This window comes from Nanorana parkeri, unplaced genomic scaffold, assembly GCF_000935625.1.
Source record: "Nanorana parkeri isolate BGI_ZX_2015 unplaced genomic scaffold, ASM93562v1 scaffold221, whole genome shotgun sequence".
NCBI classification, from domain to species: Eukaryota; Metazoa; Chordata; class Amphibia; order Anura; family Dicroglossidae; genus Nanorana; species Nanorana parkeri.
In genome coordinates this window covers 27,272-44,173 of record NW_017306489.1, presented here as the reverse complement: position 1 = coordinate 44,173, position 16,902 = coordinate 27,272, and the positions used below count along the sequence as shown (strand labels likewise).

At 39.6% G+C, this 16,902-nt stretch overlaps 1 protein-coding gene across 1 annotated transcript in view; it reads right to left on the bottom strand.

The window, feature by feature from the left end:
• Positions 1 to 16,902, bottom strand: part of MAP4K1 (mitogen-activated protein kinase kinase kinase kinase 1) — a 59,417-nt gene that overhangs the window by 24,706 nt on the left and 17,809 nt on the right. The window contains exons 3-11 of the mRNA XM_018555989.1: positions 9,206 to 9,296; positions 8,441 to 8,505; positions 8,129 to 8,184; positions 7,709 to 7,756; positions 6,698 to 6,740; positions 5,971 to 6,043; positions 5,413 to 5,544; positions 3,327 to 3,389; positions 1,764 to 1,845 (exon numbers count right to left, since the gene is read on the bottom strand). Coding sequence (XP_018411491.1) covers positions 1,764 to 1,845; positions 3,327 to 3,389; positions 5,413 to 5,544; positions 5,971 to 6,043; positions 6,698 to 6,740; positions 7,709 to 7,756; positions 8,129 to 8,184; positions 8,441 to 8,505; positions 9,206 to 9,296 — 653 coding nt within the window. The remainder of the gene's footprint in view (positions 1 to 1,763; positions 1,846 to 3,326; positions 3,390 to 5,412; positions 5,545 to 5,970; positions 6,044 to 6,697; positions 6,741 to 7,708; positions 7,757 to 8,128; positions 8,185 to 8,440; positions 8,506 to 9,205; positions 9,297 to 16,902) is intronic.

The window sequence follows — 16,902 nt, the reverse complement described above, 5'->3', positions numbered from 1 at the left end:
ATGATATGCTGATGAGGGCAACAGATTCATGTTTCTTTTAGCTATTGCATCAACCAAAGCTTACAGAAGCCACGAAGTATGAGGGAAACATCAGGCCACTAGCCTACATCCCAAAATTTATATAGTTAGGTCCCCAATGCCACAACTATTTCTTTATTGCAGGTATTTATATACAGCTGACAATTTACACAGCACTTTACATAGTGCACATTCCTGTCAGTCCCTGCCTTCAAGGAGCCTACAATCCAAGGTCCCTACTGTACATTTAAACAGGAGCCAATTAACCTCCCAGCATGTCTTTGGAGTGTGGGAGGAAACCCACACAAGCACAGGGAGAACATTCAAACTCCTTGCGGATTGAAAATCTGCTACCATAAATCCTGTGAGACACTGCACACGAAGCAGCGTGGACCTTTGTGTGCAGTGTGTCATGTCATTTTCACTCCAGCACGTCAGCTTGCGAGAGCTCCCATAGCTGAACGTGCCGAGATGAAAAAATTCATCTCAAGCTAACCGGCTCGCGCGTATAAACCCACGCGTCAAGATGCGATTCAGTTGTAACATGCGAGCTGATTGGCAGAAGAAGCAGTCTTTCATCTGGCCTCGCTCAGCTCACACACTGCATGCAAATGTCCGTGCCTCACAGTTTTGCTTTGCTCCGCATGGCTTCGCATGCAGTGTGTCACGTGCTTAGGTTTTAACTCCTTAAAAGAGAACTAAGGGGTAAGTGTTTTTCCCCATAGTTCTCTTTAGGGTCACGGGAGGACATATACTAACCTCCTCCCGTGACCCAAAGCTCAGTATATGGCGTGCTATTGCCCGTCATATACTGAGAGAGCCGCAGCCGGGACGGATCCCGACAATACTGTCGAGATCCACCCAGCTGGCTGATTGACAGCGGGCCCTGCCTATCTAGAGGCAGAGCCAGCTGTGCCCGTCCCCTCCTCGGTTCATTCTTACACTCAGCACTGGAGAATTGGAGAGGGGAGGGATGAAAAGAGGACATGAAAATGAAACATTCACTACCTACTCAAAGCTGGACCATGCAAGTCATTCCCCAATCCCCATACTATTCCAATATCTGAGCAAAAATACAATATTTTTTTCCTCTTCCCTTTTTTAACTGCACAGCAAGACACTGTCAACAGTGTCAAGTGAAGGACTGAGATTTTTTTTCTTTGTCGTGGTTCAGTCTGGTAAGACAAGCTGAAATATATAGTTTTCTGAAGGTTCAGTGGTCACCAGTAACTACTACTTGCCAAAGAAAGCCCACATATAGAAGCTATACACCGGAGTCCACCCCCAACTTCAAGTTTTTAATCCACAAGGCAAAGAATATCCAGTCCGCTGATACTCCCTGTCTAGGGGGGCACCCATTCTAATGCATTTCACCCATTAAGGGCTGAGACGTAATAATGTATATGATTAAGCCCTTAGCGGGTGAAGTGCATTAGAACAGGTGTACTCTAAACGGGGAGTCTCGGCAGACTGGATATTGTTTGCCTTGTGGATTAAAAATTCGTTTTTGTTGGTGGACTCCAGTGTGTGACCTCTTTCTTTGGGCTATTGTGCTGGAGTGTGGACGGCTCCCAGTCTGCACCCATACATGCCTGGGTGCTGTAGGCTTGGTGTTGGATGGAGCAGTGAAATTCCTCTTCATTTGAGTTCTATTTTTATGTTTCAGCACTTTCATTCAATGCAAAGAGATTTGAAAATGCATTTACAAAACTTACTTCCTGTACAGAGAACCCTAGAGGACTTACTGTCAGCATCTTGGAGGCGCTTGGTCTCTTCTTAGGGTTTTTAGTTAATGACGCTTTGATAAAGTTGTGGAAAGCTGAGGACCTAAACGGATATAATCAAAGAGGAGAACCCACAATTACATACAGGCACGTGTTTATCTTTTGACAAAACTGCAGCATTTTGACACAGAAGAAACTGTGTACTTCATAGGTCATTATTAAAGCTGGACTCCATGAAAACACCCAGATACTCAGATGAAATACATATATGGGATATGTCTGACTCACTAGAAGATTTGTATTTCTATGCATTCATTGCTGAGATTTACACCCCTTTCCCACAGGAACCTGTCAGCTCTGATTATTTGGGGATCTGTGAGTGGATCCCCTGATGATCAGAGCAGTTCAGAATGAATGTAACCATTGCAATGGAAGAAAATGAATGAAATGAACTTAGCAGATCCATGTTAGGTCTATGGGGATTCAGATGTAAATGAACATGTATTCGTTTATACAGTATCAGATTACCCCTGATCTGCCATTAACTCTGTTCCATTTGGTTTCCGGACTTTTTCGGGGATAATTGGATTTAAATGGATGAACATCTGTTTAGATCAGGTTGCCCATAAACAGTGGGCTTCTGATCAGATCTGCCTGAAAAACCGACAGGCGGACCTGATCGGAATGCCAGTCTGAAAGCGGGAATACAAAGCTCTGCCAGAAAGAACAGCCAGGTGGATGAGATCACTTTCCCTGTTACCATTTAGGAATATAGTGGTGTCATCTTTGGACAATATGGGAGGAGACTGATTCGGTTATCTTTCTGCTCTTTCTGCTTTCTACTTCCGTTTAGTTGTTCCTTAGCACATTTGCATGCAGCACATATGATTGCCTCCCAATGCTGACCCTCCCTGTCTGAGTGTTGCTGTACAGTGGATTAAATGGAGGCAGAAATCAAGTTAAAGCAGTATTAACCTCTCAAACTTGTTTTCAATAATGAACTCAGATCAAACAAATATACATTGCCCTCTACATTTTTGCCCAAGCATGTACAGTCATCATGTTTTACAACAGCTGGCTCCAACTCTCTCAGCTCTACTTCCCTGAAATTGCTGTCCAGTAAAAGATCACAAAGGAGAGAAGTCTCTAGTAGATGCACATCTACTTGCTTTGAGTAAGGAAGAGGGGGTAAAGGAGGAGCGGGGAGCGGGAATGAGTGGAGTGGATTGCTTCACTCTGCCTATGTGTTTGTTTGTAGAGATACACACAGCTTACTAGCACACACAAGCCTGGCTCCATAGGACCCTGCAAGCGAAAGGAGTCGCCATAAAAAAGGATATCAGGGACAATGCTCAGGGGACCAACTGATTCTGCAGGAAACTGAAACTTGTAAACATCAAAGAGCAGCATCCATTGTAAGCGATTTAATCAGCATTTGAAATAGCTTAAAACCCTTTTGCCTTTAATATCACTTTAAGGGCTAGTTGCATTTAAAAAATATACAGCGAATTATTTATTTATGAATACAGAGCAGCATTGATATGTATCTTTGATATCTGCCTGGAGTTTTGCTTTAATACTCACCATTTTGACTTGTCCTTCAGTTTGGGGGGCTGATAACCACCTTTAGACATCAGAAAGAGAACCCTGGATAGAGAGAGGAGGACAAAAATGAGAAATGGAAGCAGAGACCATCTAGAAACTAATTAGGGAAGGGGTGGAGACCAAAAGCACAATCAGGCTAAATGATAAAACTATAAGGGAAAAGAATCTTTGAGGCAAAATAAAAGCGAAACCATATGTCCTGTGCATATTGAAAGGGCCAAAGGAGCAAACTGTCTCAACAGCAACAATCTCTGTTCTATATATACTCAGTGCTACTATCCAAAAACTTGTGGTACGTGTTTAGCTGAAAAGAGAGTTATTAAAATAAGTAAATAGAAAAGGGAACTGCTCTTATGTCTTAAAACAGATCCATCTAAATTTTGCAGCAATATGGATCACTGTCGCAAAGTGTGGCAGCAGCAGTTTGCAAATCCGATTGGTGATGCAATCTGGTGATTACTCCCATGTTCATACAGCCCTGGTAACATATGAGGCAATGATTTACAGTTTACATAGAAGCCTTTACATCACCAATATAATTCCTACTGCACACATACAAGCCCATATACTCACACATTCTCTATAGAACCAATTTGGTCAGATGCCAAATGTTAGGCATTTTTTTGACTGTGGCAGCAAGCTGGAGAGCCAAAAAACCCCCATAAAAATAAAAAAGAGGAACATAAAGACTGCATGCAGATAGTGTCCCAGTGGGAGTGGTATAATCCCAGTAGTATTTGTACCCGGACAACAGAGCTGCAAGAAAAAGCATGTTAAACACAGTTCTGAGTTGTCCATAAATTTAGGAGGATTTATTGCACGTAGCCATTAAAATGTTTGTACATTCTAAGCAACATGCAGGATACACATGGAAGAACTATATTTGTGAGGACCTGTATCAGTTCTAATGAAGGTTTTTGTTGGCATAAGAACAGGTTCTCTCCCCATACAAGTCAATGAGAATGCAAAAGCAGCTTAAGGACCAGTGTCAACAGGCTTTGACCTTATGTCTATGGTGTCACTTTAACATCAGTTTGAGAAGCTTCTGAAATCATTCAGAATGCATGGACAGGTGCATTTAACCTGCAGTTGACCTCTGTCTGACTTGCAAATGACCTGCATCAAGGGGGTTGTGTGTACCCTTAGACTTCTATGGGAGTGAAAATCCGGTTTGATGCAAACAAAAGCCCATCAACACAGGCCCGGTTGATGTAGCTTAGAAGAAGGTAAATGTAGGTCCAAAGAAGGTTGACTGCAGGTCAAATTAACTTGTCAGTGAATTCCAACGTACAATAATCAGACACATACGACATTTACCTTTTTTAAATCTATTGTGCTCTGTTCCACTTCTGTCCATGCTCTGGTCTTTCATCTAGCCATCTACAAAGCTGCCAGCTTTTATGAGCGACACCAAGCAACTTATGGTGTTGCTCAGCTGCCCTCACACTCTCCACGTCCTTTGATTGACAGGATAAGGGCAAAAAGAATGCATCTTTGCATAGTTTGCCAGTCAGGCTCTGCAAAGCGGGTCTGTTGGTGATGGGAATTCTTTCCAGGCAAAGACTATGATGTCATATGCCCGCCTACCGCTTTCCGAGTGCAATGAAAATCTGGCCGCGGGCTCAAATACAGACTGTTGAAGAAAGATAAGGGCACCATCCTATATATAGAATGTGTGGGTGTGTTGTTTTCACTTGTCTGTGTATACTGATACTTTTCATTTGATTTGTTGACTGCGGCAGTGTATTTCCATTTTAATGATCTCAGAAGCGTCCCACCTACAGAATGGACTAAAACACATAGTTTAGATGTCTCGGAGAATTGGTTGGCTGGTTGGTCAGTTCACCATGCTCGGTCCTTTTTCTTGAACAAAGTTATAAATGGAACATATTCCAGTAGGGGGCAGAGAGATAAAAATTAACAATAAACTAAAAAGGATCTGGTTATTCAAGGACTCATCAGCTGCAATGTATTATACCTTGGTTCTTGGTTTTAGATATAATTTAACAGTTTCTACAATTAATCTTATGAGATTTGTTATTTTTCAAGCAGTTTGTATGTTTACCTTAAGGGGTGCACGTGAAACATGGGGGGCTGCAGTTCAGTTAGCTCAATGGCTGTAATTCCAAGAGACCAAACATCACACAGCTCTGTGTATCCCCCCTTCAGCTCCACTGCAGCCACTTCTGGAGCCATCCTGAAAAATTGAAAAAATATTGTTAGAGGAGGCATGTTTCTTCTTTTTATTAAACCTAAATTAGAAATAAATTCTGTGGTTTTACCGTTCATATACTTTCAGCCTGGTTAGTCATGAGCTATTTAGTTTTGATTCCTACAGATTAGTCATAACCAATTATGATGCTCTTGTAAAGGACACTTAAAAATGCAATTATCAAGACTGAATAGACGCCTTGTTCAACAGGCTCGTCTTGATGCTCTGCTTTCAAAATCCCCCAGGCACTCTAGCTTGGTAAGCAAGTTTGCATATTATAAATAAGCAAGGAACAGAGAAATGACACTGTCCAAAGTGCAGTAATCCATGGTAACCAATAAGATTTCCCTTCATCAGGTTAGAACTTGCAGAACAGTCTGATTACTTTTAATTAATTCCAAAACACATTACCAGTAAGGTGTCCCAATGAAGGAGTTTCTCCGGGCAAAGGTTGCTGTGAGCTGAGCCGAAATTCCAAAATCAGCTGCAAAAATAATACATTAATTGTTAAATTACAGGTGTCTCTATTGGAAGATTTGGAACAGGTTTCCCCATTGGGAGATTGCCCTCTGACCTTCTGTTCCATTTAGAATTGTAACATTTTGGATTTCCCATAACTTTCTGTTCAGGTGAAAAACAGTCACCAAGACAAAAAAGGTGAATCTCTCCAGTAGGACCCAGGCAAAGACACCAACAAAACCTGTCTGTGAGACATTTTTCCTGCATTCAATAAAATTAACTTCTGGACTTTACTTACCAACCACCAGTCTACACAAGACACATACCAACCATTGGCCATTGCTTGTTGGAACAGTCTAAAATTAAAACCTATTCTTTTTTTTATTATATACATGAAACAAGATCCAGCACCCCACACCTCCTAGCTACTGTAGCAACAAAATCTTAACAGAGGTTTTAACATTATCACACTCTACCACTGTGTTTACCCCACTGTGGTCTTTACGCACTTCTGTCAATCTCTTTAAGACCAGATAATTGTGGTATAACATCAAAGTCCATGACTATTCTTTTTATTGCACCAAATGTTTCTTCTGTAGTTCTTTCTCATTTGGACAATTGGCCTTTCATGAAGAGCTGGTAAAACCTATAGAGCTAGTAATCAGCTATATGCACTCACCTAGTTTAACATCTCCAGTGTCATTTAGAAGAATATTGGCTCCCTAAAAAAATTAGTAACAAAATCACTTAGTACTATATTCTATGACTGCTGATGTAAAAGTAAACATAGACAGGTACATTATAAAGAGATCTAGCAATCAACTGAACTGCAGAAATATCTGCAGAAGATAACAATTATTTTACCACTCACAAACACACTCTTACCCCTAACTATGTGTATGGACAGCCTTAGCGGTATTTTATTGTTTGATATATGTACAGTATTTACATTTAATATATACCACAAACAATACTGAGGATTAGCCAAGCACCAATGATTCATGGCTTGCGTTATGATTATAGAAAGATGACCAGTCAAGAATGAGCATTTGTTAGAAATTGTATGGGATGTTTGTGGACGTCATTGGAAGCAATTAAGGTTGTGGCATTATTGCCTGGATGAAGGATCCAATAGTAAAGATTTTCTATCAGGTTGCCTCGAGCATGTCACACAGTAAAGATTTTGGAAGAGCAGGGACAGGTAAGTGCTCGACTCTCAGGTGCAATTCCATGAAAAGTATACTTGCTCTTTATGTATGTGGTTATTTAGCTGTATTCTTTCTTTACCAAGGAAGAAATGTCAGCCCATTGTCAAGCTGTAAGGTCCCAATGGAGGCTGTCCTTTCTGCTGCCTGAGTTCAGTGCTAATTTCTGATGAACTCTACGGTCTTCTGAAGGAGAATAAATGCGTCAGTTGACAAAGCATTTAAGCTGGTCATACTTGGATCGAATATTAGATATTTCCTGCTGAACATTCATACAAAAAACATTTACATCAGAACATTTGATAATGCCATCAGAGACTTGACAAATTTTGTTTTAAAAATTTTGGAATATTGTTTGGTTTTAACATTCAATTTTGGAATGAATGGAGTTTCCCAAACGAAAACCCCATTCACTGTTAGAATTTTGTTTGAGAAACGTTTTTCATCTTGCTCCTTGTCTGTCTTTTCTAGAGTGCAGTGCTTACCTTAATATCTCTGTGCATCTTTCCCTGATTATGAAGATAAGCCAGACCCTGTGAGGGAAAAATAAAAGGTTACAGATTTATATTTCCACTTTTATGTATGAGAAGCAGAAATTAGTGCATATATTACATCCCTTCCTGCTGGCAACCCATTCAGATGGGCTGTAATATTCACAAATAGACAGCCACTATCTTATGATATAAAATCATGATTGATAGAGAATCATGAGAAAATAAGGCATTCAGAAGTTAAATTATATCAAGAAACTATCAAGAAATAAATTAACAAAAGGCATTAAAATAACTCACCCATCTTACTGAAAAGAGCCTTAAAAGCCTTAGTCTCAGCTTCTGCATAAGCCTGACCTTTCCATATTGGTGTATAACCATCTATATGTGTACCTGTCTGTTTTACATGCTCACCTGGAGGGTCTCTCTACACACATATGCAACCTGAAGCTCAGACAAGGCTCCTGTGACTGTGGGAATAAAAAAGAATTGACATTATTGAAGAAGTTATTGATGCCTGAAATACCCCTAGTAATGACGTTTAGAGCATAAGTGATGATTAATCCTTAAAAGCTAGGCATATTATTGGGTGTGAAGCTGCACAACTGTGTTTCACAAGCAGTATTGCAGTGGCAGGAGAACAGTAACAGTCTCTGGTGCTACAATGGGCCATTGGCTATGATAACTACAAGCCATTGTCAAAGGTTTGCTATAAAATGTCTTTACCTTGATATATGTCTTGAAGGGAGCCACCACCACAGAACTCCATGCAAATCCACAACTTATTAGTCCTGCATATAAAGTATACAATAAAGTCAGTTATTGGACATTGTGCTAAAATTGGGGCTGAGACAGCCAACTGGCAATAAACCTGTCCCAAATGCCTCCCGTCACCACCACCATCGGGTCAGCAATCAAGTGTACATGTTGATATGGTGTTCTGGCAGGGCAGGTGTCGGAGAATGTTTGATTGCACTTACATCCTATCCTCCCCCTGTGTTTATGAATGCCCTCTTACAGCCCCAAGAAGATCATCCACTCAGGAGATGTCTTTGCATTAAAGCCCAACTCCAGGCACATATGTTTTAGATTTGGATAGAGTAGGGAAGACTTACATTTATTTTCACTGTCAGGTTTTTATCTATGTCTGTGACCCCTTTAGGGAGATTTCCCAAGAACAAAAAAGAAAAAGTCTTGGGCTCAGATGGGCAGATCTCACATTACAAACTGATTATAATTTGTACTTTCATTATACTAACAACTATGTAATTGAAGGATTTATTTAATTTTATTTAAATTCAATAAATTGTTTAGATAGGCCCTCATACTACCAATCCCCATAATAATATTAAGTCAGCAGATCACTCTGTAATTTAAGAGAGACAGACACAAGCTCCTAATCTGGTCTTATTATCCAGCAGAGAGATATCATGTAACCAGAGTCGGTTCAGGTGAAAAGGGGAAATTGCCTTAGCAAGGCTTGGTTCTTACCTCATATAGCTTCCATAATACGCTACTATGTTTTTGTGAGCACAGCTCTTCAGCATTAGAACTTCTTTTTGAATTACGGAGAAGTCTTCATCTGTCACATAAACAGAAATATTATTCAGCCTAGACCAGCAATCATCATGTTAGGCTTGCCGACTATAGTCAAATTGTATTTATGATATTCAGCAAGGCTCTGTCATTTTTTTGATAATTGTTTCAAGCAATTCATAGAAGTTACCTTATATATCCCGGAAGCAAAAGGGCTTAAAGAGGAACTTTACACCATGCTGCAAATAACTTACCGTAGACGGGATAATGTGAAGTGGTGGATAATGTTGATGCTACTAATGTTTATGTAGCGCTGAATATGTGACTAGCTCAACTGTTCTAATGAAAGAAATGCTGATCTGGTTTACTGTAATGTGAATATCTTCATTTTATTGTGTCATGCTTGTTCCATGTTCCATGTCCATGCACATTGGATGCAACACTTACAGTTGTACTATAATGTGGGCGGCTGCCCTTCTGTACTGTTTGGAAATTCTTTTTTGCTGTTTATCAATAAAGAATTTGAACTAGTAGCAAAAGAAAAAAAAGGAACTTTACCCTTATCTGAAAAATGCCAACAAAGGCACCTTTATAAATGTTTAGTAAGTGCAATCTACAAATAGATACTTCTAGATAATTGCCCTTTTTTTATTCTTTCCATACTTTATTTGTCTTCTCCCCATTTTTCTCACAGTGGTCATTTTTTACTAAGGGCAGATAATTCCACCTCCCTTTACTTCCTGGAACTCTGGCACAAGTGATTAGGACAAGTGACTAGGGCACGTGACCACAAACATCATCTCAGGGGGAAAAATACATTTCTCTGAGATCTCAAAAGATTTTGCAGTTTACAGATTAGATTTTCCAGCAATACACTGTAATGTAACCTTCCCAAGATGCATTTCTTAGTCATGGGCGACATCACTAATGCCTTAGATGACCAAGAAGTGGAAAAACAGGTATTATAAGTAAAAGGAAAGGAAATTGTGTTTCTTTAAGTAATAAATGTAAGATGATTTCAAATCAGCAGTGAAAGGGGGTAAAGGTCCACTGTAAGTATCCTTCCTGTAAGTGGGTGGCGCTGCAGTTTACTCTCTATACAAATGACTGCGTTGTCACTCTTTGCTTTACACCACAGTAAACATGGCTAGGACCACTGATGGTAACAAGTAACGTGCCCTAGCTTGTAAATCAATGGATAGCCACATGTATGACCTGCCCATCGACCATGGCGGACCGAATCCCAAAAGATGTTAGCTCACTGTGGTAGATGCAGCAGCTAGCACAGCTCTCAGTAATGATATGCTGGCTCTGCATAACTTCTGCTATGATTGCGGTCGTAGCAGAGGTGTGATTCTTATACTAAAAATTAGTAAAATTGTACGTTCATGGGGTTTCCTGCCAGATGTGTAAATGGGCACAAGCATACTTTAGTTACATTATCTACATGGGCTTCTGCGCTCGATTAATCTAAGAAAAACAGGGTGTTACTCTTCCTGATGAGCTTCCTGATGAAGTCAATTAGACGTAATGCGTAGAAGCTGAGTCAGTGACGTCAGAACGCCTGGAGGAAAAGAGGAGGACAGATCTAACATCCAGGAATGAGATTCTGATACGCGATTTTATTCATTTTATGTGAGTGTAATTTTTTTTAAATAAAATAATTTCATGCATACGGGGTGCGCTATGATTTTCACTTCTGTCTTTGAGAGATCTTTTTTGGGCTGTCGGTAGAGGAGAAAACCGTTAAGATCAAGATTGGTCTCATCTGAAGGAAGGAAGATCACAGCTACAAACAGCGTGAGGAAGGAGTTTTACCCTATAAGAAGCGCTTTGAGACCCAAGGGTCTGAACACGGAGGTGAGAGGCTTATTTAACAGAGCACTGTTTTTTTATGAGCATTTCAGCAAAAAATACACAAGAAATTACAAGATTGGGCAGAGTGACGCACAAAGAAAAAATAAGACAACACTTTTTTTTTTGAGAGCTGCCTGCTTTTAATGAATTTATTTTTCTCTCTCACAGTAGTATTGTTCACTATAATATTTGGTTGTTGCACATATTTATTTACTTGTTGGGTGATAGCGCCGTTTCACATATTTGAATGATACTTTAGTTACACATTAACTTTGTTTATCACTGTGGTCAAAAGCGATCAGCATCACATGGGTATGAAGTTCAGATCAGTTTTGAGCGAAACCACAAGTTGCATGGTGTTGCTGGTAAATGGTCAGCAATTTCCAATACTGATTGCTAGACAAAAGTCAAACAAGGTGTCATGCATTTATCAAGGAACACATGTGAGGGTCAGTTTGACCAATAACATCATCTTTGTATTTATTCAAACAACATCAGAGCTTTAAGACTAAATCCATACATTCATGACCCCAAATGAAGAAAAGTCATACAATTTCAAAGATAAATTAATAAGTAATGTTGTTCTGGTATTAACCCTAACAGGTTAAATTGGCCACAACATATTAGGAGGGTTAAGTTTAATTATTTATAAACTCACACAGTATGTTTGATTTCTTTTCAATTTCTTTTCTCTACTATAGATAATTCAGATGGAGCCATAAAGAGGGAAGGGGGAGGACTCAATGTTCTGACTCATTCACTTGAGTGTATAAATTCCAGCTTAAGCTATTAAAGTGTATGTCTAGTCAAAAACTTCTAATTTTGGATAGAGCAAGGAAGGTTTGGAGCTCCTGTCTGGTTTCTGCAGCTATCTGGGGGAACATTACAGACATTTTCTCTCACTTCCTGTCCAGCTGACATTGTTTTACCAGAAAAGAAATGAGGAGACTCTCCAACAGCAAACAAAGACATAAATAAAAGAACTCACAGGGGTTCTACACTTCCCCTACTTTACTAAAGAAAGACCTTTCTATTTTTATCTGTGTTGAGGAGAATTGAGGGGGAATTTCTCAAACAGAGCCCCAGATAGAAGTGCAAAAAAAGCACACAGTGGTTCTAATCATTTCCCTTGGTAAATTGTGACTGAACATGCACTTTAAACTCTGTGAAGAAGCGTTTATTTTCCTCAAAGGAGCTCAGGAGATAAGGAAAATATGAAAAGGAGCCTGAAGCTCCAATGGCTGGTTGGATAGAAAACTACATAATAGCCATATGAAATATTACTTATTCACTTGCCTAAATTATATTTATTTATGTATTTTGTATTTATATATTTTAGCCCTGAATATTAAAACGAAGAAAGGAAAGATACAAAACTGCTATACATTGCTTTCAACAAGCTACTTCATAAAAATCCGATATTTCAGTCATGCAGATGCTGTGAAATTAGAAGATATGTGTTCCTTTGAGAAACTCACATGCCCAGAGTGGGTTAAAGCATTCTCTGCAAATCTGTATTATTATACTTTATGGTTTGTGCCATAAAAACAATGCAGTACGTGCTGCTACATTTCTGAGATCTTTTTGCTGCTGAAAACCTCTTCTGCACCCATTCCCAGCCTTATGCTGGGAGACAGGGTAGTGGTTTTTGGTGTTACTGAGCACTGTTGACTGCAAAGCAGAACAATACAGAGGTCATCTCTCAATTTCCCGAGGTGAGACCATGTTTGAACTGATGAGGGGAGAACAGATCTAAACAGACAAGTGGAAACCAAGTCTAAACAGATAAATGGAGACCAAGTCTAAACAGATAAGGCGGAAACCAGGGTCAAGCAGAGGAGATGTCTTCAGAATCCATACCAACATTGTTGTTATGATCTTCCTGTAGTAGTTCATTGTTCTCCTCTACAATGAGCTCTCAATGCTTATTCTGCATCCTTCATAGTATATTAAAAGAAAATTCCAACAGGAAGGCCTATTCCTAGTGGCTTAATAAGTGGATAGATGTTGAAAAAGTACAAAGAAAACACTGTGTGATTCTTCCCGTTATGTAAACATTTAATGTCAATTTTTCATCAATAGGCAGTTCATTTTATTTTTTTACTTGTGGTAATAAAAGACAGCCATACATATCTGCCAATGATGATATAAAGATCAGTCAATCATTCTTAGTACAGTACTAACTGGAAGGATCCTGTAATTGTTCTGTGGATTCTGTAAACTGTTCAGGAAGGATTTGCAGCTTAGCTAAAAGCCACAAAAATACATTCATATCATATGCTACACTAAGGCTACATTCGTTTGTTTTTAGCCAATGAAAAGCTAGTTACTAGAAGGAGGAGAAGACTATTGTTAAGCATACAATCACATGAAAAACATGTTATACCCACAAGATGCTGCCAGTCTTGTCTGTTGGGTTAAATGATGTTCAGCATCATTCAGTCCACATCCTGTAAGTCCAAGACATCATGGACACAAACCCAGGTGAACATCACACACTGGCCTGGGCTCATAGTACTCCTGGACAGAATGTAACCCAAGCACCATTATGTAAAAAACTGTGCTATCCCAGGAGCAAGCACTACCCCACCACTGCCAAGGAAGGAGAGGAAGGATGCATAATGTCATCGGACCAGACAGAAGACTGCAGGAAAAAAGGTATGTTTAATAGAATTTAAAAACTTCAGAGAGGTAGGTGGAGGATGGGAGAAAAAGTGGAGTACAGAATCAAAAAATACAATAACTTAATCATTACAAATATGTTCCCAGTAAAACCACAATAAGGTTACTTTATACTTAATCTGTGCCAATAAATGAAACATGGACAGTTTACACATCAGAGGATTATTCAAAAGACCAAAAGATCTTATTTTTCTTATATTAAGATGTACAAGCAGATATTTTGTCTGATAAATAGTGATGTGGGCCCATATCACACAGTGGCAACTTGAGCTAAAGGGCACTGTCCCCACATAACCTCTGCAGAGCTGCAGTCAATGCAAGCTTAGGCTAGAAGAAGTGCCTGCTAATATGGGACAGTCAGAAGTGTAGAGCTGGGTGGAGATCAGGAGAACAAAACCTGATAAGTAAGTCATCTGAACCACAAGGAAGTCACTTTAGAATGTCTAACATTTGTATTAGCACCACTAGATCATCTATTTGAGTAATTAACATGTGCCGTGCTGAAGGATTGTGTGTGCCGTGTCTGTTGTTTCATTTGTGGGTCATGCTTTTAAAATGTATTTTCTGCATTTGTGTAAGAAAAAAATACAGTTGGCATTTGAAGCTAGGAGGCACCATATGATGTTACTTTCTATTAGCAGGAATCCCACCATGGCATTAATGCAGAACAATCTTGCAGCCCAGCGATTATTACATTTGTATCATTTTAATGGCAAAATATCAAAGTTCTACAATGGACGAAGCACACTAGTTAAAGGTAAAAGAAGTAATCCACCACGACATTCTGGGCCATTCCAAATCGAATGGCACCATACTGGAACACTCTTCACATAAGCGTACATTTCCTCCCTGCTAGGAGATTCCAGACCTCTTATACTGTTACATAACATCATATTCTACAACATGTGCATTTTACCACTTTCTCAAACAATATCATATATTCTAATTTGTGCACAAAGTAGTTGTTTTCCAAATTCATAATTCATTTGTATAATTTTGCCTTGCTTTTGGCTTTACGTCTCTTTTGGGTCAGAGGAGTACATTAGTAATACATTACTAAAATGTTTTCGTTTTTATTGGAGTTGGTGACCCAGTTGAGGAGATTCAACTCTATATTTATATGAAAGTGAGGGGAAATCCATAATTTTAGAATTGTCCCGAGAGCAAGAGGTAGGAGAAAATCTGTCAATGGGACAACTGTCCCAGGGACAACTCATTTCCTTTAACTCCCTAATGCGTCTTTGGAACAGGAAGTGAAGGGAAATTTCCCTCCTACACACAGATGGTAAACAAATAACCTGGCAGGGGTGATGACCCTTCACTACTCTACCCATAACAAACAAAAAAAGGGTATTAATACACTTTAAGCCTTTTTACTGTGGACCTATCTTTCTTCTACAAAATGGCTTGTGGTCTTCATGGTATATGGTGCCGCAACAGCACATGTGCAGTAGTGACAGAAGCTGACATCACACCAAATATGACTGAGATGACATGCACATAACTGGTTGATAGCACACTCTTAAGAAGTTACTGCATATGCATGGGTCATCACTAGTATATTTGGCATATTGCCAGCCAACCCCATGCATGCTCAGTGGATAAAAACCACCAGCAAAATGGTGGTGATGACTCATATGCCACTAGCACAACAACTTGAAAGTTGGCTCTTGACCAGGGATGCATGATCATATTGCCTGCTGTTTTTATTCACAGTACATGTCTAGGATTGGCTGGAATCATACCAACATAACTGCCAACAGCTTCTATGCACTGTGCTTGCATTTGATCAGCCTACATCACACTGCTCTGTACTGCACATGCGAGGGCACTCGCCGCCATATTGCAGCCAGAGATTACAATCCAACTGGATGCTGAGATAAATGTATACCAACTATTAAGCATCCGTGGATTAGTAATTGTATTTATGACTGTATTATCCTGCTGCTTCGCATGCAGCTATTGCTATGGAATCCTGTGATGTTAGTCATGGGGGAAAATGTAAAATTCAATTTATATACCATCTCAAGGTAAAATTTTACATTCAAAAGCACACAAACTGTTACTTTTCTGCTTTACATTGTATTCTGTCACTTGGCTTTTGTTGACTTGCACATCTTTATTTGCACCTGTAACTAAGAGGGAAATTAAGATAACACCATTTTACTTCTGTGTTCTTCATTTACAATAAGAATAGGACAAGCAAGGCTTCTTTGCAGTTTTGGTAGAGGATCCCAGTTCCGCTTTAAGATTTGCCGCTATATAGGACAGCAGGGGGACATAAAGCTAAACTCCAGCCAGCTAATAAAAATTTCCATATGGTAGCCCTACTACTACTTCCCGAATACAGTAAGGTTATGTTAATTTAGTCCATCGGACATGTAATAGACAGAACTACTTATTCTTTGTTCTAGCAGGTGTCCTCAATACCGGATAATCATTCCTCCAAAGTCAATCCTTTTCACCAGTCATGCAGCCACCCCCTATCTCACACCATCATGTGCAATGCAAGTTCAGTGGACCGGCTTTGTACGTGAGGACACTGAGGGCCATCCACAATTCTGGGCTGGAGTAGGAAAGGAGAAGAGTGCTGGCTGCCAGGGTGGTGAGGAATAATGTGAGAATATTCCCTACAGCAGGTGTGTCAAACTCATATAAAATAGGGGGCCAAATAGAGAGGACTAGTCGGGGTATTCACAAAAGGGTGAAGAGTGTGGAGAAGGCTATTTTGGTCTAGATGAACAATCTAGACCAAAATAGCTAATTTGGAAACATTCTATAATTCAGCTCACTTCCCACTTCAGTTATGTTGTCCTAGATTGTTCACTCTACTGCCTTCTACAAACTCTTCACCCTTTTGTGAATAACCCTGTAAATCTTCAAGAGAGCTAAATTATGTTGACTGTAGACAACATTATGTCTACTTAGGGCCTACCTAATTTCATAAAAATATTATAACACACACATCCTTTTCCTAGACTTCAGGTTAGGCCTTAAGACCCATACCTGTCATCCATCTGTAGAGAAAAGTAAACACACATAAAAAAAGTGAAAGGTGCACAGACAAGCAGAGAAAAATAAATAGCTTCCAATGTGCAAAGGGAAGTTAGAAG